At 36.4% G+C, this 27,522-nt stretch overlaps 1 protein-coding gene across 6 annotated transcripts in view; it reads right to left on the bottom strand.

The window, feature by feature from the left end:
• Positions 1–5,145: 5,145 nt before the first annotated feature.
• The window catches only part of FSD1L (fibronectin type III and SPRY domain containing 1 like), a 73,032-nt gene continuing 50,655 nt past the window's right edge, over positions 5,146–27,522 (bottom strand). For 2 of the 6 annotated variants that reach the window (XM_024995583.2, XM_005210491.5), the window contains exons 9-14: positions 23,334–23,463; positions 22,676–22,708; positions 19,236–19,336; positions 18,535–18,786; positions 13,738–13,826; positions 5,146–11,449 (exon numbers count right to left, since the gene is read on the bottom strand). In XM_024995583.2, coding sequence (XP_024851351.1) covers positions 11,327–11,449; positions 13,738–13,826; positions 18,535–18,786; positions 19,236–19,336; positions 22,676–22,708; positions 23,334–23,463 — 728 coding nt within the window. In that variant the 3' untranslated portion in view covers positions 5,146–11,326. Of the gene's footprint in view, positions 11,450–13,737; positions 13,827–14,409; positions 14,585–18,534; positions 18,787–19,235; positions 19,337–22,675; positions 22,709–23,333; positions 23,464–27,522 lie in introns of those variants that run through there. The other 4 variants (XM_024995584.2, XM_015472669.3, XR_009495449.1 and 1 more) reach the window with 3 other exon arrangements.

Below are 27,522 nucleotides of genomic sequence, written 5' to 3'. Positions count from 1 at the left end.
GAACTCTAAAAATGACAAACATGGCAAAATGTTAACAATTGATAAATCTAGATGATGAACATAAACGTGTTCATTATAAATAGCCTCTCTACTCTTCTGCCAGGTGGCTCAGTGGTAAATAATCTGCCTGCCAATGCAGGAGATGCAGATTCAATCTTTGGGTCTTGAAGTTCCCCTGAAGAAGGAAATGGCAACCGATTCCAGTATTCTTGCCTAGAAAATTCCATGGACAGAGGAGCCTGGCGGGTTAATCCACTGGGCTGTAGAGTCAGATGCATGCATGCATGTTTGAAAACTGTCGTAATAAACAAAAGGGGAAAGTTATGAGGTTCATAAATGTAAAGTGCATAAAAAGTCTTGATCCATGTAAAGCTTTAAAAAGACAGTTATAATAGAGGATTACATTAGTCAATATTTTTTTTTTGTAGCCACACCTCAGGCATTCAGGAGACCTGGTTCTCTGACCAGGGATCTAAACTATGTCCACTGCAGTGGAAGCACAAAGTCCTAACCACTGGACTTGCAGGGAATTCCCAACACTGGCCACTCTTTTGATTTAAACTACGGTCTTTATAAATGTGGACCAACTGATTAGCTTTTCTTACATAAACCAGAGACAATTTAATGGATCATCTATAGTTTCTGGTATGTTTCTTTAAAGTGGACCAGGAACTTAAAGATAGAAGTGAAGGAATCTCAATTCAGAGTCCTAGATTTGTATTTTTCTTTTTTGTAATCCTCTATAATTTACAATTTTCTTGGATACAGCTAACTCGTCAGCAACTTAATCTTCATCACTGAAGTTCCCCCCACCTTCCTCATAAGTAACTTTTCATACTTGAATTCCATTGGTTTATGTAATATTTAAATTACACAATTAAAACAATGCCATTGGCACAAGTAAGTTGGGGAACAAACAGCTAACTAGAGGTATACAGACCATTCAACTGGCAGGAGCAGCACTTCTCTAGTATACCAGAGGGGAGCCCAGCTGTGAGCCTTCAACTCACTGTGAATCACAGTCAGTGTACTTTAACCTGGTTAGCCAGTCCAGTAGGGGAGGGGTACAAGGATTGGTAAAAACAGTCCCTATTATTAGCAGATAACCATCTTTTAAAAATCATCCAGACGCAGTAGCACATACACATCCTGGCCCACTATTAAGACGGTGGGGTCTGGGGCAAAAGGGTAGAAATGGAGGCCAACCTCGATTTAAGTGTCTAAATACCTCAGAGTCGATCATATACACATAACATATAGACTTCTATCTTGATAAACATTTCTTCTCAAGGAACAGAAATCTAGGTTCAAGATTGAATTCTCAGACATGTGCTGGAAAGCGACAACAGGAGAACCAGGTCAGCCTGTTCTCCCTGAAGTCCCCTGGGACTGTTTCTCTTAAGCCTCTAGCTGCAGCTTGCCCAAGGGTCCTGGTAGCGTGAAAGTATACACCCCATTCTGCACATCCAAACTCCTGAACTGCCTCCCCTTGAAGGGAGTCTTAAGTCTGCACATCTCTTAAGTCTCCTGCATGGCAGGCAGGTTCTTTACCACTAGCAGTATTATCTGTGACCGTGTATGTAACAGAAATACCTAGAAATAAATGTTTCTAGCGGTATATGTCTGTAGTGCAGAATGTCTTCAGGATGGATTGGGGAAGAGGCCTGCATGTGTTATGGAAGCCAGCTTTGGGCTGGTGGGACAGGGAATTATGGGATCCTGGCTGTCGAGTTTATAGTGGGTAATGGAACATAGACTAGGAGTAGACACAATTCCTCACCAGCTTCACTTGTTCATTCTGTGTAAGGTACAGCCTGAGATTGAGGATCAGGGCAGGAACCCCTTTCTTGCCCAAGTCTCAGTGTACATGCCAATCCCTATGGTATCATGCTATATATACTGTTGCGCTTGCTCTATTTCATGGTTATCATGAAAACCCTCCCATTTACAACAGTATCAGCTGTGTAGGGTTACCTGGAGGTACTATCTAATCCCACGACCTTGTGGAAAATGGGCGTAAACATACTACTGGTACCATGCAGTGTAAAAGTAAAATGAGGTGTAATAAGGACAGTTGGATAAAAAAGTGGAATGTACACAATTTCCTGAGTTCTTGTCCCAGCGATCCAGTCAGGCACATTAGGACTGGTATATCAACGAAATGGTTCTCTAATTAAGGAAGCCAATTCCAAAAATGGTTTATATAACATTTTGGGAGGGGGGCATGCAGAATATATCTATATATTGCTGCACAGTATACAACTTGTGCAGCAACATAGAAAAGGGAAGCCTTCAGAACCATGGTAGTGCACTGTTAACAATTAGGTTGTGTTTTGCTATCATAATGCTGCAATGTGTGTGTGTGCATGCATGCTGACTTCAGTCATGTCCAACTCTTTGTCACCGCATGAACCTTAGCCTTCCAGGCTCCTCTGTTCATAGGATTCTCCAAGCAAGAATCCTATGGATTCTTGGGATTCTGGAGTGGGTTGCCATGCCTTCCTCCAGGGGATCTTCCTGACCCAGGGATTGAACCCACATCTCTTAAGTCTCCTGCATGGCAGGCAGGTTCTTTACCACTAGCAGTATTATTTGTGACCGTATATGTAACAGAAATACCTAGAAATAAATGTTTCAAGTGAAAGCGAAGTAGCTCAGTCTTGTCTGACTCTTTGCAACCCCATAGACTGTAGCCTGCCAGGCTCTTCTATCCATGGGATTTTGCAGGCAAGAATCCTGCAGTGGGTTGCCATTTCCTTCTCCAAGGGATCTTCCCAACCCAGAGATCAAACCCAGGTCTCTTGCATTGAAGGCAGTTTCCTTACCATTGCAGGAAGACTCCTTATATATGTATTTAATACCTTGATCTTTTTTTTTTTTTTTGGGTGGGGGGGGGTGTTAGTTCTAAAGGTCTTGTAGGTCTTCATAGAACCGTTCAACTTCAGCTTCTTCAGCGTTATTGGTTGGGGCATAGGCTTGGATCACTGCGATATTGACTGGTTTGCCTTGGAAATAAACAGAGATCATTCTGTTGAGATTGCATCCAAGTACTGCATTTGGGGTCTCTTTTGTTGACCATGATGGCTACTCCATTTCTTCTAAGGGATTCCTGCCTGCAGTAGTAGATAGAATGGTCATCTGAGTTAAATTCACCCATTCCAGTCCATTTTAGTTCGCTGATTGCTAGAATGTCGACGTTCACTCTTGCCATCTCCGGTTTGACCACTTCCAATTTGCCTTGATTTATGGACCTAACATTCCAGGTTCCTATGCTTCAGCAATACGTGAAGCGTGAACTTCCAGATGTTCAAGCTGGTTTTAGAAAAGGCAGAGGAACCAGAGATCAAATTGCCAACATCCGCTGGATCACCAAAAAAGCAAGAGAGTTCCAGAAAAACATCTATTTCTGCTTTATTGACTATGCCAAAGCCTTTGACTGTGTGGATCACAATAAACTGTGGAAAATCCTGAAAGAGATGGGAATACCAGATCACCTGACCTGCCTCTTGAGACACCTGTATGCAGGTCAGGAAGCAACAGTTAGAACTGGACATGAACAACAGACTGGTTCCAAATAGGAGAAGGAATACGTCAAAGTTGTATATTATCACCCTGCTTATTTAACTTACATGCAGAGTACATCATGAGAAACGCTGGGCTGAAGGAAGCACAAGTGCTATCAAGATTGCCGGGAGAAATATCAATAACCTCAGATATGCAGATGACACCACCCTTATGGCAGAAAGAGGAACTAAAAAGCCTCTTGATGAAAGTGAAAGAGGACAGTGAAAAGTTGGCTTAAAGCTCAGCATTCAGAAAACTAAGATCATGGCATCTGGTCCTATCACTTCATGGCAAATAGATGGGAAACAGTGTCAGACTTTATTTCTTTGGGTTCCAAAATCACTGCGGATGGTGACTGCAGCCATGAAATTAAAAGACGCTTACCCCTTGGAAGGAAAGTTATGACCAACCTAGACAGCATATTCAAAAGTGATACTACTTTGCCAAAAAAGGTCCGTCTAATCAAGGCTATGGTTTTTCCAGTGGTCATGTAGGGATGTGAGAGTTGGACTGTGAAGAAAGCTGAGCGCCAAAGAATTGATGCTTTTGAACTGTGGTGTTGGAAAAGACTCTTGTGGGTCCCTTGGACTGCAAGGAGATCCAAGCAGTCCATCCTAAAGGAGACCAGTCCTGGTTGTTCATTGGAAGGACTGATGCTGAAGCTGAAACTCCAATACTGTGGCCACCTCATGGAAGAGCTGACTCATTGAAAAAGACCCTGATGCTGGGATGGATTGGGGGCAGGAGAAGGGGACGACAGAGGATGAGATGGCTGGATGGCATCACCGACTCGATGCACATGAATCTGGATGAACTCCGGGAGTTGGTGATGGACAGGGAGGCCTGGTGTGCTGCAATTCATGGGGTCACAAAGAGTCGGACACGACTGAGCAACTGAACTGAACTGAATACCTTGGTATTACCTGTTCACCAGAAATGCTGCACCCATTCACACTCCACCTTCTGTATGAAGGTATTGGTTTCTCAGTGTCTTTGTCACAGTCTTCCCTCTGTGACTCAAAACTATCATCTCTTCATTCTTCTCTTGGTAAAAATGCTTAGTTACAAGAACTCCAGCCTTGTTTGGTCGTTGACTGGTTTTATCTCCCAAACTGGTTTCAAGTTAGAATATAAATTTAAAAAATCTTAGCTTCTGATTCTGTCTTAGCTACCAAAATGTAATCCAAGATGTGACAACTTCCAAAGACAGAAACCAAGTTCCTGGTTTATATAATAGTTACTCACAGCATCTATAGCTGCACTGTACAAGCAGCAGCTATTAATACTAGCAAGATGTGGCTCTTTACATTTAAGTTACAATGAAAATTTTAGTTCCCTAGTTGAACTAGCTATACACATTGAAAGTGCTCAACAGCTGGCTGTGGCTAGTGGCTTACTGTGTTGGACAGCCCAGGTTACAGAACGTTCCGTCATCGCAAACAACTGCGTTGAATAGCACTGCTCTAAAATAAAAAAAACCTTTGGAAGCAGAATTCCTAATGGCTATTTTATCTCTCATGCTCAACAGCACACTGTAGATACTTAATAAGAGTGGATAAAATGCAAGAACTGAAGCAAAAGAAAGCAAGAAAAAAAAGTTTAATTTTTAGATGAGATATTCCAGGTGCTTTTTTAAGAATTTGGTTATTCTATACAGAACATACAATTATTTCAACATACAAGGTACTCTATCTTGAATACTCTATTTTGAAATTTCAGAAACCATTTTAAAAGCTTTGTCTTGTTTCCAAAAAAATGAGGCAAAATGCTTATTATAAAACACTAGTTTTCAGCACTGCGTACATTGTAAGTAGTTCATTAATGTTCATCTTTAACTTAAATGTTAAACCTGAGGAATTAGAGTTTTTATTATCAGAACTGCATAGCAAAATCATGTCCAGATGATAGAAAAACCAAATAATCTGTGGATCAAGATAATTTGTAAGCCACTTAATTCAGTTTAAAGCAAAACAAGTTATGTTAGGAGAGATAATAAATGATATCCAGGTTAACAGAGTTTTGAAATGTGTCATTGTGTTTTTAAAAACAGTAACGCAACAAAAGTTATCAAATGTTTTAAATGGTCACGTACACCTTATATCATCTATCCAATGAGAACAAACTGTTGAACCATTCCAAAGCTGGTATTTTGCAAAGAATTATTTAGGCCAAATTCAGTCTTTCCATGTGGCATTGGGCAGTCATGAAAGTGCAAATGCCTGGATGGAAACACAGCTTAAATCATTTATTTACGCTACTATTCTACTCTGACACACGTTAATGCTATGGGAGAAATTTTACAGTTCTAGAAGTCTTGATATAGAGTACACCTTGATGATAAAATACAAAAAGGCCACAAGTCATGCATAAACTAAAAATGTTAAAGGATATTTTAATCAGGCTTTTAAAAAAAATTCAGGTTTCATGTCCTGGTGATACCACTTTAAGCACATGCTTTATCAAAGTAAATGGCATCTAGAGGTATCCAAACACTTAAGTCCATTATTAACTAAAAGTAATACTTCACATTTACATAGCATTTTACTGTGGTTGAATCTATTTCATATACTCCATTTGATTTTATTCCTCACAACAGCCCTGTGAGGTAGGCTGAACAAGTTACACTGTTGTAAAGGCAAGTTACATTGACTTTATGTAAGGCAGTGGAAACCCAAAGATGATAAGTGATGATGTAGAGATCACAGATACAGTATATGGTAGAGCTAAGGTGATTAATTTTAAATACTTTAAAAGAGATTAAGCCAAAATATTTTTGTTATATCTATAAAATTTAAAGACTAGTGGTTTTTAATACAAATCATTTCAAAACTTTAGCTATTATGTATCTTATTGTATGAATTAGTTATAAATTTGATTTTAAAGAGTCTCCCCTAAAAGGTAAATTAGATGCAATGCTTTGGTATCTTAGAGATTTTGGAAATGTTAAAAAAAAAAAAAGCATTCTCATAACCCTTAAGCTCTCCAAAAAGTTCTAACACTAACAAAAATATCTTTTACCAATCACTTACAATAAACTTAAGTAGCTCCAAGGCAAAGCAAACACATTCACCTACGGGCTGTGCTACATACTGTGAAATCCTCTGCATGTTCATCCCCAGGAACCAACTTATATTGATTGGGTACCATTAAGAAAATATACCAATTTAAACTAACACAGCTCAAATGATTACAAATCAAAAGTCAGTACCTTATACTGACTCAGAAATAACAAATACTGTTTTAACTTGAATATGAGTAGGAGAAAAGTACTATGGTGATCTCTGATATTTATTTTATAAGTCAATACTAACCTTTATATGGCATACCCAACAATATATTTTCAACAAAAACATATACCATGTGTGATCCAGTTAACCTCCAAATTACTCAAAAAGCTTATTTACATTAATCAAATATTCCAGGTAACAAAGCTATCATATGTGACATTAGGATCACAAGTATTTGCATAATATGAATACTGTAAGATACACACAAAACTAAAACTATACTGACTAGGAGGTAATCTTTCTGCAATGATTAAGGAAAATTCATGATCACTTATAAATGCTCCAGCACTGGTATTAAGAAATATAAATTTAAAATAACAAATAACTTTATGGTTATTTGGATGCCGAGTAAATTTATGCTGACCATTTACTTCCCTAAAATAATATATTCAGTGTAAAAATAAAATCAAGGGAAGAAACTTTTTCAGAAACATCTTACATGACTACATATAGGTGAACCATTTTACATGCAGTTAATTATAATTTTTTATAAACTCTTAACATTTACTTTTTAAAATTTCTGACTTGATTAGCAAAAACATTGTTTTTAAGATGCAAACTTTGTCATACCTTTCAAAAGCAGCAAAAGTACTGTACGCACAGAAAATCAAACTTGACAAAGTTAGGAAATCTGAATACCAAGTATGACTGCCATCCCAGACTTAAATATTTGTTACACGAATTAACCATTAAATGAATAATGATCTTACAAATATGGAGTTTTCGCCAAAAGAATTATCATGATGATTTTTAAATACAGTCCTTAGTCTGTTTAGCTTAGATTCACATATTTTATGGAAGTCTACACTGTCCCTTCTAAAATGAATACTTTGAAATAATCATTTTTCATATATCTGCTAAGTTACTTCAGTCGTGTCTGACTCTGTGCGACCCTATAGACGGCAGCCCATCAGGCTCCCCCGTCCCTGGGATTCTCCAGGCAATAACACTGGAGTGGGTTGCCATTTCCTTCTCCAATGCATGAAAGTGAAAAGTGAAAGTGAAGTTGCTCAGTCGTGTCTGTCCCTTAGCGACCCCATGGACTGCAGCCTTCCAGGCTCCTCCATCCATGGGATTTTCCAGGCAAGAGTCCTGGAGTGGGGTGCAGATTTTCATATATATCCTTTTCTAATTTTCCCCATATGTTTCCAAAAAACACTAAGTAACTCAATAATTTTATGTGATTTAAAGTATATGTAGGAAAATTAATCATTTTGGGTAAATCATGAAATAAGAGTATCTTAGCCTAACTAAATCATTTTCTTCTTTATATCACTGAAGATCAGCACAAAAATTCAAATTATACATAATACTGCACATACTTTAATTTCGTAAGTGAGCAAATAAAACCAAGCCAGTATGTCTCTTCAGATGACAATATGGGGGAAAATGATTGCAGAACAAATTAGGTGAAGTCCAGCTGTACAGCAGCAGTTCATGGTTTGTCAAAATAGTACAGATTCCACCAGTTAAACCCCTGTACAGACAGGCACACCTTTAATACTTTCAAATTGTCTACCTACACCTGGAACATTCAAAGAATTACTGTATATTAAATTTCTATGTGCACTTAGTAAATATTTGGTATGTACATATTTACGAAAAGTTAAAGATGTATGTGACAGTCAGTCCAAAGAGTCAAAATGAAATGTAAAAAAATTCTTTTTTCTAAAGTGCTTAAGGCAACTCCTTCATTTTTTATCCAGTTTACTACAACTGGTTTGAGATTCAACTGCTAAAAGAGAAAGGCAATACTAAGTGTATATTTTTATAAAACATAATTTTTTACACTTGTGGTATATCCACTACCATCAACCTCTCATGCATTTCTTTTGTAGAAAGCAATCATGTTTGACCTGTCAAAACAAAGATTAAAAAAAAAATATTTTAAAGAGTATACCAACTTTTCATGTCTTCAATTGAGGAAAAAAATCTCAATATTTTTTAATTCCAATGTTAATGAGAATGTTATATATTGTGTCAAGTTAACAGTTACCTTAATTTAAGACTATGTAAATAGGCACTACAGTTGATTATTTTCTAGTTTGAAAATGAGAATGACAAACTTCCTCAGTTTAACTTAACACAAATAAACTTAAATGAATTAAGCTAAAAGCCCACACATTTTTTTTTTTTTGTATTTCTGGGAAGGGGGGGGGACCTTTAAGAAGAAGCATAGTAAGAGGGAAACCCCAGATTCTTATTTTGAAGTATAAAAGTATTACTTCAAATGAATTTTTCCAAATGATACTACAATGTTTTATACGAAGGGTTTCAAATGATGGGATGAGCACACACAAGAATCATATGCACTCCTCCAGCCCCTGACTAGTATTTTCCTTTCCTTATGCCCCTGCAATAGAACTCCTCACCAGTATTACGTAATGGTCTCTGGTTTAAATATCAGTTGACAATGCATGGGGCATGGAGTGAGAGCAAGCTTAAGAGGAAGAAGGCACTTAAAACTAAAAACAGGATATAATTATACAGACATAATAGTAAAAATTTTTATACAAGAACTTCTGGCTTTTTCAGTGTCATTTTTGTTAAAATATACATGACTGTTCCCATAAAGCAGCTCCACCACTAACTTACTGCTTTCAGGTTTAACTCTATGAAAGAGAATTATAACTTCCTGTTTCCTTAGGTCCTGCAATAACCCTGCTGCAGAGAACAGGACATCCAAAAATTTCTTTCAAAATCTCTAGGAAAAACAAAAATCAAAATTATATTTATTTGGAGAATCAAAACAATATCTACTGACAATATCATACTCTAAACTGCCTTCTGGTTTTTAAAATACGTTATCAGACAACGGTATAGATATGACTCCCCTCTGGAAAAATGAATACCCAGTTTGAATAAAATTCCTCATTAGATTTGTTTTACAAAGAACAAAACATCTCATCAGTAAGCAATAAACTTTAAGAGAAACTGAGCTGTTCCTATCCCACAAGTCTTTCTATAGACAGTAACTCAAATGTACACAGCAATGGTCACTTCTAGGGAGAAAGGTATCGTAAGACAATATACTTAAAATATGAATGGAAGAAAGTCAACAGGAGAAAGTAACAGCTTCAAAAATTAAGGAATATACAAACCCAGACCTCTTGAAAATGCTCAAGGAATTCCTAAATACTGTAATGACAACTTTCAATTTGGCTCAAAGAACTTGTTACAAATTTTAATCAACTTTAAAAATATAAACGCTTTGCTCAATAATCATGGGTGTTACTCATGGTTTAACACATCTTCCCTATGTATAGTAAAGATCACTCTATGTTGATTTTTTTTGAAGAATTATGATCCTTTAGAAAGCAAATGAAGTAGCAAAAAGAGAAAAATAACCTCTGAATAGGTATGTCTGAAAAATTCGTGTGCCAAATAAGTCAGAGATACATAGTTTTTTCAAAACTCTTGTTTTTAACCATTCCATCTTACTAAAAAGCAGATATAGATGACTTCAGTAAAGAATAGTTTTAGGCACCTCCCTTTATAACCTTTTCTGTATAGATAAAACTTGAATAGGTAGCTTTTTCTACTTTCTATATAGCTTTAATGATCTTTCACCTTACTAAAAATGTTAAAAAATAAGCATAATTACTACCAGTTATTACACCAAATTCAAGTGGGAATTTTACCAAAACTATTAAAGTTTCTATTAAACTAGACAAAAAACCCAGAAAATATAAAGCTTTAAAGAAGTCTTACCCATCATTCAAAATAATGGAAAGAGGTCTAATTAAACAAGGTAACGTATAAAGAATATCTCTTTGCAGCAGGTAAAAAACTGAAATTTGGGCAATTTAAAGCTATTGTATCTAGAAACACTTCCTGTCCACTCTCTATTTTGAGTTATAAACCATGAGAGAAATATCACAATATTTGGAAAGAAGAAAATAATATACAATCTAGTTGAAAAACAAAAGATAACAATTTAGCAAACCTCAACTTATTTATAAAAGGGGAAAAATAAACTACTGTAAGAAAACCTTTCTAGCATGCCCAATTTTTTTCAGTTTTTAGAAAACCATGGAAGACTGTACAGTTTTAAAGCTTCAGTGTAAGAATTAAATAATAGGTAGTGATGACATTAAAAAAAAGGGAACATATAGGGGAAAGACGATTTAAATGCTTTTCCCTCAGGTCCTAGGGCTACCATATGTAACTAAACATTTTAGAATAGTCAAAGTAATCCAAGAAACACAAAAATGAGTTTCTATGTAACTACTTAACACTGCCTTTTTTTCTCATTTACTCTTCAGAACATCAGTTGCTTGCTTCTCTGATGCCCCATAGCAGGCTCCTGTGAATGCTTCCTACTAGATGCCTGATGCGAACAGACTCCAGACCTTAGAGCAGAAGGTAGCAAACCTGACTTCCACCACTTGTAAACTGCTGCGATTAGTAACTGCACGGAAAAGGCCACCCAATCAAAAAGGAGTGGGGGAAGATAAACAAATTCTGAGTAGGCATCACTGAGTAATATTGTTTAAGCTGCTAGTGGAGCCAGTCATTCCATTTTCATTTTTCTGAAGAGTCCTCACAGCACTTGGAACCTGCATCCCAGTACTCAAAGAAAGTCCACCACACCAAACCTAAGAAAGGACAGAAACAAAGCTGCAGTCAGACTCCAAACCAAGTGAAAACTTAAAGGATCCTGACACTTTTCCATCTGAAAGGCAAAAATAAGTGAACACAAGTGAACATCATCCAATTTCAAACTGAAAACCTTCGTATGTGAACTGAGGGAGAGTAGAAAAGCTAACTCAAGGGTCTTTTAGAACCATATTGGCCAAAGGAAATCTTATGACAGCAGAACTCACTAGAGCTACACACAAGAGGGAAATAAGGGCTGTAGAAATTTAGAGACTAAATTGGATTAATTTAGCCAAAAAGATACTATCATTACTGATACTAAAGTTCACAACCAAGAGAAGTACACAAAGACTCATCTTTCTCATCCCAATTGCTGCCTTGGATTTTGATAATGGGTTGTGGCCTGAAACTATAGGAATCTAACACCCCTCTGTTAACAGAGTAATCCCATTGGCTTCTTCCCTAACTTGTTAACAATAAGAACCCTTTTATAATTCTCTAAGATAATCTGAGAAAAACACAAATGGCAATATCCAAATACACTTGCCATATTCTATTATCATAAATGTGAATGAGTTTATGAAAGATAAAACTGCTTCACTTGTGTTGAACAAAGCAGCTATCATTCAGTAAAGTAAATGATAACTGATATGGAATAGTCAAGAGAATTAAAATGTGAAAATTTGAATCATTTAAACTATCATCAACTGCCATGTATATAGCAGACAAGCTTAAAGCAAGGGAGATTCTAGAAATTTTTTATGTATTCCCACCTTCAACTATATCCTAAGTATTCAATATTTACTCAGTAACCATAGTATAGTTACAAAGAATTTGCAGACTGTGAAATGCATGGCTATATAATTAACATTCCAAAATTTTTAAACTTTAAGGTTCAGTACATTGTTCTTAAAATACAAGAAAATACAGTACAAATGAACCTATCTATGAGACAGAAGCAGAGTCACAGATACAGAGAACAGACTCATGGCTGCCAAGGGGGATGTGGTTAGGGAAGGGTAGACTGGGAGTCTGGGGTTAACAGATGCAAACTATTACATAGAGAATAGATAAACAACAAGATCCTACAGTATAGACAGGGAACTATATCCAATATCCTGGGATAACCATAATGGAAAAGAATATAAAAAAGAGTGTAAAGAGGAATTCCCTGGTGATCCAGTGGTTAGGACTCAGCGCTTTCACTGCCAGAGCCCAGATGCAACCCCTGGTCAGGGAACTAAGAGCCTGCAAACAGCTTAGTCAAGGAAAAAAAAAAGTTTATGTGTGTACACCTGAGTCACTGTGTTGTACAGAAGAAATTAATACAACATTGTAAATCAACTGTATTTCAATAAAAAATAAATTTTAGAAATACAAAAGCTACTCTGATTATGAAACTATCATATTATTTAATTGAAAATTAAGTGATTTACAGAAATATTTACTCAAAATATCTGGCACAAAAGTGGAAGAGCACATCAGTGGAGAAAGGTTAGTCTTTTTCAGAAAGTGGCACTGGAACACGTGGATATCCATGTGCAAAAAAACAGATCTTAAACTATACTCTGTATCACATATAAAAATTAACTCAAAATGGATCCAAGACCTAAATGTAAAACTTTTTAATTATAAAGTTACAAGAAAAAAACAAAAGAAAATATCTCTGTGACCTTGAGCTGGGCAAAGCATGACATTAACAAGAATATTTATAGAAGTTCTATTTGTAAATGTCTCCAGTGGGAAAGCACTCAAGTAGTCAACTAAATTAGAATGTGTAAATAAATCCTGATATAGTCATACAATGAAAAACTATACATATACATATAGAACTATGTGAACTAGCACACCGTGGAAAAACATGCATAAATCTCACAAATGTATGTTGAGCCCAAAAGATATTGTACGATTCCATTTATACAAAGTTGAAAAGGAGGCAAATGAATTTATGGTATTAAAACTCAAGACAGTAATCACTTTGGAGGAGGGCCATTAGAGGCTGGAAATGGGTACAATGTTCCACTTCCTGACCAAGATGCTGATTACAAAAATGAGTGCAGTCCTATGAAAACACTGATCAAACTACATGCTTGTGATTTGCAGACTTTTAGGTCTTAACACTTACTTCAGTAAAATATACCAAAAACATACAATCACAGACGTAGGAGAGGTAGACTAGGGAAAGGAAGAGGAATATAAGAAAAAAATAAGATATTGTGTTTCCCCAAATAGATAGCATAGATATTCTCCTTAAAGTTGCCAAACCAAATATAAATTAGGTACTAACCATGAAACCAGGTAGTACTGGCTGAGTAAATTTTGCCTTAAAGGAATACAACAACTGTTTTGAGTTTGCATCATAGAAAGAAAGCTGACCTAGAGGGAAGGAGAAAAAAAAGTCACATTTATTACTGGAAAAAAAAAATTTAACATCTAATTAAGTCTAACATATAATCATGCATAAAAGTAATAACCAAATGAATATTTGTCACTTTGAGGACTGGACTTAGGAATTCTCACTTGAAAATCGGTAGTAAACATGTTTAAGAAAAAGCCCAAAACCACTTTTCTTTCCCTGGTTTTTAAGATCTCCATAGTGCTTTCATAATCTGGTACTATCCAATTATTCAACTATAGACTTCTCTTTTTTACCATTATTTAACAAATGGTTCCCTTAGCCCAGTAAAAACCACGGTTATTTCTTCCTCCCCCCCGCCCCCCACCTTTTTTTTTTAACTATAACCAGCCTTTCCACTCAATCCTACCACCATTTAAGGTTTACTCTATTAGACTTTGTCCTCTAATTACTTAAAGCCATACTCATACCCTAGTCTCTAAAATCATGGTATAATTATCACTGCTTCAGTTTTAGTTCTTTTTTAAGGTCTCCTGACAGTCTGTCTTTCAACAATGATCATGGAACTAAATCACTGTCCTTCTGACCACCTAACTGTCCAACCTGATGACACACTTGCAACTGTTATCATTTCTTCAAACTTTTCTCTCATGACTATTTTCTTGGTTTGTTTCTTAATCCTGAGGATATCTTCTGTTTCTTTTCCTTCTATTCTAAATGTAGATGCTTGTCCAGGATCTTTTCTCTCTACAAGATTCCCATAATAAATCAGCAGCCACTAAACAAAGAAGAAAAGAACTAACATTATGTCTACTAGAAAAGAAACTAACATTATGTCTACTGTTTATATAAACTATTTCAAAATACCAAGCAACCTATATGTGGTCACAAAGTTAGTGTACAGAAGAGCAATAACACTTAACGGCTCTGTGCAATATTCAGTGGCCGTTCTGTGATGCCATAACTAATACTTAGCTTCAGCTAAGTAATGCCACGTGGCTGTCCTGCTGGTATCTCATCTTTCCCCGGGATGCTCTATGCTCTCTACCGTGTTGATGGTATGATCACACTTCTGATCACACTGGATGGAACCTCAGTCATCTTCAGTTCTTCTCTGTCTCTTCTTCCAATCCATATTTTTAGTAGTCAAGTCCTATGAATTCTACTTTCACACCATCAAATCCATTTTTCTTGATTCCCCACTGCTCAGGCCTCTCTCACCACTAATTACTCAACCAGTACTTATTAAGGGTTTACTATGTAAAGAAAGGCAAGGCGAAAGAATGTTAAAACTACCACACAATTACACTCATCTTACATGCTAGTAACGCTCAAAATTCTCCAACCAGGCTTCAACAGTATGTGAACTGTGAACTTCCAGATGTTCAAGCTGGATTTAGAAAAGGCAGAGAATACCCTCTTTGTGGCTCAGCTGGTAAAGAAAAGGCAGAGGAACCAGAGATCAAATTGCCAACATACACTGGATCATCGAAAAAGCAAGAGAGTTCCAGAAAAACATCTATTTCTGCTTTATTGACTATCTAAAGCCTTTGACTGTGTGGATCGCAACAAACTATGGAAAATTCTGAAAGAGATGGGAATATCAGACCACCTGACCTGCCTCTTGAGAAATCTGTATGCAGATCAGGAAGCAACAGTTAGAACTGGACATGGAGCAACAGACTGGTTCCAAATAGGAAAAGGAGTACATCAGGTCTGTATATTGTAACCCTGCTTATTTAACTTATATGCAGAGTACATCATGAGAAACGCTGGGCTGGAAGAAGCACAAGCTGGAATCAAGATTGCTGGGAGAAATATCAATAACCTCAGATATGCAGATGACACCATCTTTATGGAAGAAAGCAAAGAAGAACTAAAGAGCCTCTTAATGAGAGTGAAAGAGGAGAGTGAAAAAGTTGGCTTAAAACTCAACATCCAGAAAACTAAGATCATGGCATCTGGTCCCATCATTTCATGGCAAATAGATGGGGAAACAGTGGCAGACTTTATTTTTGGGCGTTCCAAAATCACTGCAGATGGTGACTGCAGCCATAAAATTAAAAGACACTTACTCCTTGGAAAAAAGTTATGACCAACCTAGACAGCATATTAAAAAGCAGAGACATTACTTTGCCAACAAAGGTCCGTCTAGTCAAAGAGATGGTTTTTCCAGTAGTCATGTATGGATGTGAGAGTTGGACTATAAAGAAAGCTGAGTGCCAAAGAATTGATGCTTTTGAACTGTGGTGTTCATAAGAGAGTCCCTTGGACTGCACAGAGATCCAACCAGTCAATCCTAAAGGAAATCAGTCCTGAATATTCATTGGAAGGACTGACACTGAAGCTGAAACTCCAATACTTTGGCCACCTGATGCGAAGAATCAACTCATTTGAAAAGACCCTGATGCTAGGGAAGATTGAAGGTGGGAGGAGAAGGGGATGACAGAGGATGAGATGGTTGGATGGCATCACCGACTCGATGGACATGAGTTTGAGTAAGCTTCAGGAATTGGTGATGGACAGGGACGCCTGGTGTGCTGCAGTCTATGGGGTCGCAAAGAATCGGACACGACTGAGCAACTGAACTGAACTGAACTGATATAAAGCACTTGCCAAGCAATAAGGACATAATACTTAACAAAACAGACATGGTCCTGTCTATATTACTTAAAGACCACCTTGAAAAGTCTTCCTCTCTCAGTATTTTGCAACCTGTTCCACATTTAACCATTTATTCTCTAATATGTCTAAAACTATATTACCATCATATAGCTACAGTTTTCTAAAATAAACAGAAGTCCCCCTTCAACTAGTAAAAAAAGACTAGCTTGTTATTATTTTTCAAGGCCCTCAGAATTTGATCCTATCCTGCATTACAATTTATTTCTATACCCTATGCTTTAGGTTAACAATTATACTTCTCACTATCCTTAAGGAATCTTTAATTATACTTAATATTTAAGTATCTTTAATTATACTTATCTTTAAGGAATCAAAGTATGGGAAAAGAGACAAAAGAAGATAAGCAAATGCTATCTTGGTAGTTTAAAAAGAAAGAATGTATTGATATGCCAATAAATTTACTATTTATCCTGAGGAAAATTATTTATGAGTCTAAGTAAATTTTTTAAAATGCAGCAAAACTGACACGTCATCACAAAAAATAAATCAATCTAAAGTCAATTTTTTTTCCTTTTTGAATAACTAGGTTGATACTTCATGGAACTCTTTGGATATAACATTACTTAAAATCATAAAACTTGGTTTTATTAGCTTTAAGTATCAACTTGGAGTGAGGCATTTAGGAAATTAATTTTGTTCCCTACTTCATCTACAAAAGTTTTATATTTAGATGACAGCAGACAAGACACTTATCAAATACCTAACTCAAAAAGCTTAAAGATAAACACCAAGTTAATTTTTAGATGATCTTAAGAGGAAGGAAGATTGGCAAAATCTATTAAGATGAAACTTAAGGACAAATACAGTGTTCTTCATTTGAGTTACAAATAGCAAAGAAACCCCTCTACACTGCCTAATATCAGAGGAAAAAGATAATCTGCCAGATTAGTGGATTAGGTGGCTACCAGCTCAATATTGATCTACAATGCTGTTAAGTCATATTACTAGAAATCGTGCTGCCAAATCACTAATCTACGGTGGTCAAAAGTTGTGTGTTCTACTTTGAGAATCAATCTTTAAAATGTACATAGACATAGTATACAACCATAGGTGATAATAAAGGTTTGGAAAAAATGAAATTAAAAGGAACAGCTAATGTTACAGAGAATGTACGGTCTGGAAAAACAGGGAAAGAGAAGCAATGTTAGTAATAGGGAAAGAGAAGCAACGTTAGTTTTTAAACAAATAAGGATTATAATGTAAATATGAATTAGGGAACATAATTCTGTGTTTCTTCAAATGACAAGACTTAATAGCAAGAGTCTCAGAAGTTACTGAGAGACAAAATGAGTTGACTTAAGAAAAACCTTCTAATCAAATCTTATCCTACAGTGAAACAGGCTGCCTTCTAAGACCATTAGCTTCACACAGAAAAGTTCGAGCACAGGAGTGGCAACTACTCACAGAGACAATGTAATAAGGAAATCATACTACGTGGCAAAAGGACTGGGTAATTTCTAAGGTCTATTTTGACTCAAAAAAATCTGACCCTACCACTCTTAACAGTTATCAAAACAAGGTAAGGGAGGAATTAAAATGGGCATAAGAAATTTTAATGCTCATAACTAAAATTAGCAACATCTTTTTTTTTCAGACTTACTTAGTATATTATAGATGAGAGCTTTTATAGGCCTGCAAGCAGACATCACATGCCCTTTCTGTCAACCATAGACCTGAAGTTATGTTATGTTTGTGATCACATCCTAGTAGGTCAAAACATCCTTGCCACAATACTAGTGGAAATTCCATACAGATTATTACTAGAGGAAAGCATGGGCTTCTCTGGTGGCTCAGATGGTAAAGAATCCGCCTACGATAGGAGACCTGGGCTCGATCCCTGGATTGCGAAGATCCCCTGGAGGAGGACATGGCAACCCATTCCAGTATTCTTGCCTGGAGAATCCCATGGACAGAGGTGTCTGTCAAGCTACAGTCCATGGGGTTGTAAAGAGTCAGACATGACTGAGCAACTAAGCACAATGCAGAGTAATGAAATACAAACAATGATGGTGAAATGACTTAGGAGAAAATCAGCAAACTTACCCCCATCAAAATCACAAAATACACCTATTCTTTCAGGAACAGCAACATCCAAGGCTTTGACCTTATTATTATGCTTTGCTGCAAATGTGTTCTGTAGCCAGTTGTTCACATGGATACACCAACTAGTGTTTGTCTTTCCCAATTGGTCAAATTTCCCCAAAGTCTTGTACGCCACTCCCACACTGTAGGATTTACAGTCCTTCTGGGCCTTGACCTCCCAATAATGTTGTCCACTTTCAATAGCTGTGTCTCCTACAAAAGATTAGAAGGTAAATTTAACTCTTACCTGTTTCTTATGACTTACAGAGTTTTACCTATATTTGGTCGCACAAAATGGCACCAAAAAGTCTGATTCAGGAGAATAATCATGTTAACACAGACACTAAATGCAGAGTGTCTGCTATAATGACTTGTATGTTTACTAACTTCTCTGAACATAAAAGGCTTCAGAACTTTTCTTCCTTATTATCCCCTTAAGAGTTATAAATGTGGAGCACTACACAAACTGAAGTAGAATTTAAAACATATCAATAACAAGATAATTTGAAAACCTACCAAAGCAACTAGGCTTCGAGGGGGAGAAATTTGGCAAATATTCATTCAATACACAGGCAGCCACGCCACCCCTGAGTAGAAAGTCCACCCATGTGACTGTGATGCTTTTAATCTGAGATAATGAAGAATTATTATGTTTATCCTACCCAACACTGTGTACGATTCTCCCGTAAAACGATCTCTGCTGCCTCTTACTGCTGGTGGCCTGGAGCCTACAGATGTCCGTTTAGGGGATGGGGTACCACTTCTATATAAACAGGAACAAAAAGAAAAACAAAAATTCTATGATGTACATGTTTCACAAACTAAAATTACAGATAAAAGGAAACTTTGAAGAGCTTTCTAATCATGCTGCACAAAAAGCAAAATTTAATTTTATTTGAATTATTTACTATTAAACAGAGTTGTCAATTATAACACTTACGTGTAAGAAATCATCAACATAAAGCAAGCTAAAAACACTAATACCATGCAGACAGAGCAAGGCTTGTACAAATAATACACAGCTGGAATAAGAGACAATGCCAAAATGGGACATGACAAAAGGGGAAAAAGAACCCAAGGGGGAAAAAAAGACCTGCAGAAAGATAATGGATTACATAACTTACATTTCTTGCAGTTAAATTTAAATTAAAAGCAAGTCTTATTTTAGGAAGAGAAATGATTTATAATACTTGATATTATTCTATGCATGGATTTGGTTAATTGCTATTTTTCTTTTTAAGAGTTTTCATAATCAAACCAAATAACTTTTTTTATTTTCATAAGCAGTAGGTATTTTTGTTTTGTATCTTTTCTTCTTAAAAAAAAAATAGCAATTACCCAAATCCATGCACAGAGTAATATCAGGTATTATAAAGCATTTCTCCTACTAAAATGGACAAGATACAACTTGACTTCTCTTTTTCAAATTATATGACATAGTAAACTAGACAGCATTAAGGCCTTTCACTAACTCCCCAAAACTCAAAACAGACCAAACCTCAAAAGACGTTTAAAAATTAACATTTCAATTATATCAAACTGCTGCATTTATAAAACAAAAAATTTATAACTTACCAGCAGTAAAGAAATAAAGGGAAAGCATGGCAAAAAGAAAAACAGATGTAAATATTGAGAATGGCAATTTAAATTTCAAAGAAAAGTTAAATAAGGAAAAGTCTTCCATTGAAGCACTCTAGAATTCCAACCCTGAATACATTTTTGCAAGAAGTACAACAGTTATTATTGTCTTAAAGCAAACATGATTCCACCCTTTAAAGATACCTCAGTCACTCAACTGTCTCAACTAAGGCTCTTTGTTATCTCTAATCTGGACTGTTTTATCAGCTTCCCAGATGATCTCTTTGTTACCTAAGTCATTTGTTCACTGTTACAAGATAAACCTAACTCTGATTCTCCTACTCTAAAATCTTCAAGTACTTCCTTACTACCCACAAAGAACTTAGCATGGCATTTCAGGTTCTTCTTGATTTGGTTCCACTCTGCTTTTTCGGGTAGCTCAGCTGGTAAAGAATCTGCCTGCAATGCAGGAGAGCCCTGGGTCAGAAGATCCCCTGGAGAAGGGACAGGCTACCCACTCCAGTATTCATGGACTTCCCTGATGGCTCAGACGGTAAAGAATCTGCCTGCAATGTGGAAGACCTGGGTTTGATCCCTGGGTTGGGAAAATCCCCTGGAAGAGGGCATGGCAACCCACTCCAGTATTCTTGCCTGCAGAATCCCCATGGACAAAAGAGCCCGGCGACTAAGCACACAGCATTGCTTTTCCAGCCTTCTCATCTCTGGACAGCACTATCCAGCTGAAAGGAGCAGCTCAAGCGTTCCTTAAACGCAGGCAATCTGCTTCAGTGCCTTTCCCTTCCAGCACTCGTTCTCTCACTGCCAAGTCCAAATGCTACACATTCTTCCACTTACTTGAGAACCAACTTAAATACTAATCCACTAATGAAGGTCTCCCAGATCCTACCAGGCCAAGTAACCTTTCTGAGGAGTCCACCTCTAGGCCAAAATTCTGTGTATGACCCTTCAGGCCTAACAAGAAGTAATTATAAATGCTTGCCTTCTCCTCACCAGACTTGGTGCACTGCAAGTTCACTGCAGGTTTTGGAGGGAGTTGCAATCCCCCTTGCAACTCCATGCTCCTATGCATGTCTACATTCCTAGATTAGATACCTATATTCAGAGGTTCCATTATGGGAGGGGGCCCTCAGCTGAGACCCTTTCCAGCTGCCTCTTCAGAGACCTCCTTAAAGGGGGAAGGGGTTGGGGAGCAGTCTGAAGACACTTTTCTCTACTCTTGTCTCAACACTTTCCTACTCCTAACCTTTCCAATTTCCTTGGCCTCAGGTCCACAAAACAAGAGAAGGCTTTTGTTTGGGTCTCCCTGGGCAGCGAGATGGTCCTCAGATACTTACCATCTGCCCTCTGCTCTGCTTTACCGAGCCCTCACCCTGTGCCATTCTGCTGTGAAAACGGAACACTGGGCGACCCGGCACCCCTTCCTCTGGGCCTCTTACACTATCACAGTAAGTGAACAAAGTTTGCACTGTTACTTTCGGTTTGGCTCACTGTCCTAATTGACCACTTCAGCATCTGGCAGCTCAGGAAATCTTTCTCCCTCCAAACTCCCTGATTCACACATACTACTAAACACAATCTCTATCTCATATTATTATTATTTATAGAGAGAGAGATAGCTCGTCTACGTAAGTTAGGGCAAATTCCTTGAAGGCAGGAACCCCACAATATCCAGCTGACATCCTACAGTAAATAAATATTTATGGAAAGAATAAATGTATGTAACATTCCAGAAGTAGCCCACATACAAAATACACTTAAAGAGACGAGAGAAAGAGAAACAGCATGATGAAATTATAAGTAGTCTAAAAATATCCAAATGACCAAACTTCAATGATCCTATCAAATCCAGCAGCATTTTACAATTTCTAATACACCATCTATGAATCACTTTCACCAATAAGAAGCAAATAAACTGGAAAAAAGAGAAGACAATAATTTTGAAAAGAGAACACATTCTGGTTTCCTGGAAAGATATGGGGTATCTTCAAATCAGTACATTATTACTTGTGTAATTTGAAATGATTCATCTTTCTGGCACTGTTCTAATAATTTCAGTAATGACCTTTTTTTTTTAATCTTTGATACTTTTGAAATTGTATGATTATTATAAAACATAGAACACTTTAAACTTGCTTCATGTCAAATATTTGTAAAAGCAAAGCTGTAATGTTAGATATATTGAATACAGCACAACAAGAAAGATGCCAGGTATAAGTAAATGCAGAAAAAAATCATATAAACGAAATCAATTCAAGAAAGACTTAAAGCAGAGCTTATTGTTTTGTTATCATAGACAGTATACTCTAAATAATATGAAGCATAATGCTATATAATGCTGTAAATCCAAAACATAAGCTACCAACACAGACAGTCTACACAAAGCAATATTTTAGCTTATGAAGGCTGCTGCAATGGGTTCTGCTTATTGGTTAAAGAAAAATTTAAGTTATTCAGCCAAGCTAGATATACTAGATCCTAGAACTAGACAGACATAGATCATCACCTTGAATGTTTCTTCAGTGAAGTAACATGGACACTGTCAGATAAAAATAGGCAACTGTTAAGAGACTGCTTTACAACTTAAATTTAACAGTTTATATAATAAAATCAGATGAAACATCAGCTGAGGGATTTCTTTTGATTCACTGTTTAACAGTGATTACACTTTATTTCAGTTTGAGTACAATTCATCTCTGTTAAAAGAGGCCTCCATACTTTAAGACTACCTAAGTCAGTCTGACAATAACACAAGGTCCCAAGCCTGTCTCTTTGGTTCACAAGGTTGCTGACCAGGGGCCCGACACTGGGGTTGTACATGCTAAAAGTTGTCATTCAACGCAGACCTTCAGCTAAAAGAGGTGATCTGTAAGTCTAACATTCAGGAACTATGCTAGGAACTTCTCTCTAAGCAGTTCAAATTGCTGTAGATATAACCTGAAAAGAAATGGAATACTGAAATAAAAGACGTAAGTAAGAAGAGGATTAGGAAAAAAACTAAGAAAAAATAATGAAAAATGTTAATGACAAATTCAAGTACTGGCAAACAATATTGTATTTTTCACTTTGGTGTTAATAATAAGCATTTCATTTCTAGTTGTTGTCAAATAAGAATCAATGTACAAGCATTTAATCCAAATCACAAACTTAATAAATGAGCTTACCTGCCCTTGTTCTCTTTTCCTTTACTTTTACTGTCTTGACCTTTTCCTCCAGTAGGATCCCACTCTACACAGGTATCTTCAACTCTCAGGTTCAAATGGGAGGATGAGTTATCCAAATTGAAATTAAGTGCTAACCAAAACAATATTTCATTTTTAATGTAGCATATTTCTAGTTTCTGAAGCGCAGCCATCATATTATTTTCGAACTCAACAGATTTCAATACTGTATATAAAGGTTCAATTCTTAACCTTAAGATTTAAAGTCTGCAATGATAAAGCCATAATCTACTAATTTCTACTCTATTTCCCATTATTCTCCTCTATATAGCTATCCTATACTCCAACCAAATACAATGTACTTGCATGGTCACTGGTCTTTCTGTTTTTCCTTCTGCTGGACTCTCCATTAGCACAATAGCTTCAATTTCCTATTATAAGAGAATCAGCTGATTGTTACGACTAAACAGAAAGAGGAGCTAGTAGAATCAAGGATGAGGAGAAAGTGATGTGGTGTAAAAAGTTATAGACGCTGGCACACACATATTTTCTCTTTTGCTCTAACATTTAATAATTTCATATTTAAACTCTCAGTAGTTTCAAAAATAAGGCAATCAGGGAGAAATAGGCCATGATGGCAGAAGCAAGGGAAATAACTCAGCTGATAGAGCTAAGAGCATTTACAAGGCAAAGAATAGATGGGGGAAAAGGGTTACTTAACAAATTAAGAAAATACAACACAAAACTACACTTTTCAAATTATTTGGTATCAGGGAACTATCTGTACTATTCATAAAACTTACTTAGAACTGCTAATTTAGGAAATCAGTTTAACATAGTATCACTTGTTCCTTTTGGATACTGAGGGTTAATCATTGAAATGTATCAATTTAATATGTAATTTCTGGAATTTGCGTTTTAAGCAAGGTATCATCTACTACACAGTTACCAATAAATCTGCTTATTAGTTATATTTCCCTCCAAAAGTTTAAATTTCTTATAAGTATTCACTGAAGAAATATTGCTTTACAATACCCCATTTCACTTAAGGATAATACGTGATTTAGCTAAAGGTTCAGTGTGTCTGTGAAATATTCATCATCAAACAACAAAATATTCATATAGAAAACTTAATGCTTATCTAGTGCATGAAGAATCCTTTTATACTCTACTGTTTTGTAAAGAGCACTTTAATTTCACCTATTCAGCTGACCTATTGTTCACTGTATTTTAAAACATTCTAAATACAAATTGACTCACCATAACCACTTCCAGAAAATGTCATACAACATGCAAAAGAGTTAATAGCTTTCAAAACACGCATGTAAACAGAAATGAACTTACTGAAAGAAGAATAACACAGTTCCAGTAAAAGTGGAAATAGAATTCATCAAGAGGGAGGTGACTGGAAAGTTAGGATTATGCAAAACTGAGACCCTGTATTACTAAGAATGAACTGTTTTAAGAGAACAGAGTTAACCTCTACATTAGTTATTAGTTAATACATGTGAGGGCTTCTGAATTTTTGAGAGAAACAGTGGATATAACTCAAGGTGCCATCAACACTCAGCTGCTTGTTAAAATCCTAAGGAAAGAAAAAAAATCAGAAAGCTATTCCCTATGTTTGATGATGAAGATAAGAGTAGAGTCAAGGGTGGCAAAAACAGGTATTATCCCTCAAGCTACTTGAGACCAGACTTATCAAATACCATAACACCCAAACAGACAGGTATAGGTTTCAAACTCAGGGGTGCAATCTTTTCTCTCTTCCTTTTTGGACACTGTCCCTTCATGAAGCCTCAACTAAATCACTGAGGCTCTCTAAGTAACAAGGATAATATTTCACTATGAAGTTTAAAAAAAAGATTGGCCTCAAAAGGGAAGCCTCAACTGTTACTAAGCCTGTAATGAAGCCAGATATTAGTTTCCTTATCTTTAAAAGTCTGTGTAAACAAAGTACCAAAAAAAATAAGGCACAGATATGTTTTATGTGTTTACTTTGGGTTGGTGGCTACTTTCCGTACTGTAAAATTATATCATAGATACTAACATTTGAGGCTAGAAAGCAACTGGTGATTAGTATCACATCATTTACCTTTACAAGGAAGAGATAATATACTTTAAAAATTCTGGTCATAAGAAATCATATTATTCATCACTTTTGGTAATTTCAATAAAAGAAGAAATTACATACACTGGACAGACAGATATTAACAGGGTTCACTACCTTCTACACCAGGCACCACAAGTGGCAGGATATGAAGTTTTGGTAGGACTCAACTATTTAATCTCTGTCTCTCTCTCCCTTTCCCTGCAATTCTCTGCTCATATATTTACTTCTAATGGTTGGTCAAAAAGGGCTACAGCAAGTCAAAAAATTAGTAAACAACTGTTTACCATGGTACTTTAAAAAACCTGACTTTTCTCTGGAGCTCCTGCTGTCGTTAGTAGCCACTCCAGTGGTATGGAATAACCTTAGAAAACCTGTGACCCACAGCTTCTTAAGAGATAATTTTACTGAGTCTCCCAGAAGGTCCTAGAAGGTTCAGTGGGCCTCAGGGTTGAGTATCAGTCTACCCCAACCCCAAGGGGTTTACCCCATAGTGAGAACGGCTCAAAAGGACTAGAATCAACTTAGTCTTTCCCTGCAAACCCTAAGACCAAGAATTTGACTAGTTAAGATCTAGACATTGCTAATGGGAGCAGACAGTCCAGCTCCAAAGAAATCACAAGCCAGATATTCTATTTTCCTGAATCTACAGAATTTGCATGGAAATGTACAATTCACCACATTTAGGCCCAAGTTTGGTCACTCAATATTAAAGGAAAAGGAACAAAAGAAATAAAAAAAGATAAAATATTCTTGGAGGAGGAGATTAACAATAATGCAATTTTACCTCACAAGGGCTGAAAACAGTTCATGTTATATAGAAAAGATTATCTACCTGTAAATATGACTTTATTTTGAAATGGTAAAAAAAAGAAACCACAATTTCAATTCAATTTGTTAACAAGTAATTCTAGGTAACTGCATTTCTTGGCTAAGTTATCTGTAGTTCTCAAATAAAAACATTTGCTAATCCAAATTACTTTGACTTAGTTTTGTTTTGCTTTTTAAATCTAATACAATCATATTCTTAGGAGTTTGACCTGTCAATAACTTATGAACTTCTTGTTTTATTCTAAAACGATATTTTTATACCAGCCTCCAAGTCATATCAAACTTCTAGCATTCAAACCTATTCAAATGCTATGTGAACTGGAGGTCAGTGAAACACTCAAAGGCCCAACTATCTAACAACAGGTAGATGCTGATTCTGGAAGCAAACTGAGTGAATTATCATTTCATGACTAGAAAGATCTATAACATTATGGCCTTCAAATTGGTAAACACCTGAAAAATCTTCTGTGTTTAAATATGTTACTCTTTGTTGTTGCTGTTCAGTTAGTAAGTCATGTCTGACTCTTTGCAACCCACAGACTGCAGCACACCAGGCTCCCCTACCGTTCACTATCTCCTGGAGTTTGTTCAAATTCATGTACATTGAGTTCTAATAAATTCAAATTGTTCTCAGAGACTACAAGCACTTACTTACATTCCTGGCCCACAATAAAGGCAGGCAGAGAATTTGTAAATAAGATTCTTGTTCACACCTTTCCAAGCTAGTTTTCGGGATCATGGGTAAGTTATTTAACATATTTGAACATCCCTTTCTTCACCTACAAAATGGGTATCAATACCATCCGTTCTACTGATCCCTCAAGATGGTTTCAATGATCAAATAAAAGACTTGTGAGAGGGCTTTGTAAACACTAACTGTATAAATAATAATTTCTACAATAAGATTTATGAAAACAAAAAGAACTTGAACTAAACTGAATACATACTTCCCTATTATTGAGACACAATCCATTCTCTGGGAAAACCTCAGCAATGGGAATGTAATTATACTAGACTGAAATTTGTAAACTAAGTATCCATGGGAGAACATAATAGCATCACTGGTCTATATCACGTATCTAAAAGTGAAAGTCACTCAGTCGTGTCCAACTATTTGCAACCCCATGGACTGTAGCCTACTAGGCTCCCCTGTCCACGGGATTTCCAAGGCAAGAATACTGGAGAGGATTGCCATTTCCTTCTCCAAGGGATCTTCCTGACCCAGAAATCAAACCTGGGTCTCCTGCACTG

The sequence above is a fragment of the Bos taurus genome, chromosome 8 (genome assembly GCF_002263795.3).
Source record: "Bos taurus isolate L1 Dominette 01449 registration number 42190680 breed Hereford chromosome 8, ARS-UCD2.0, whole genome shotgun sequence".
In the NCBI taxonomy this organism is placed as follows: Eukaryota; Metazoa; Chordata; class Mammalia; order Artiodactyla; family Bovidae; genus Bos; species Bos taurus.
The sequence above is the reverse complement of the archived record's forward strand: the minus strand, read 5'-3'. Positions and strand labels throughout refer to the sequence as shown.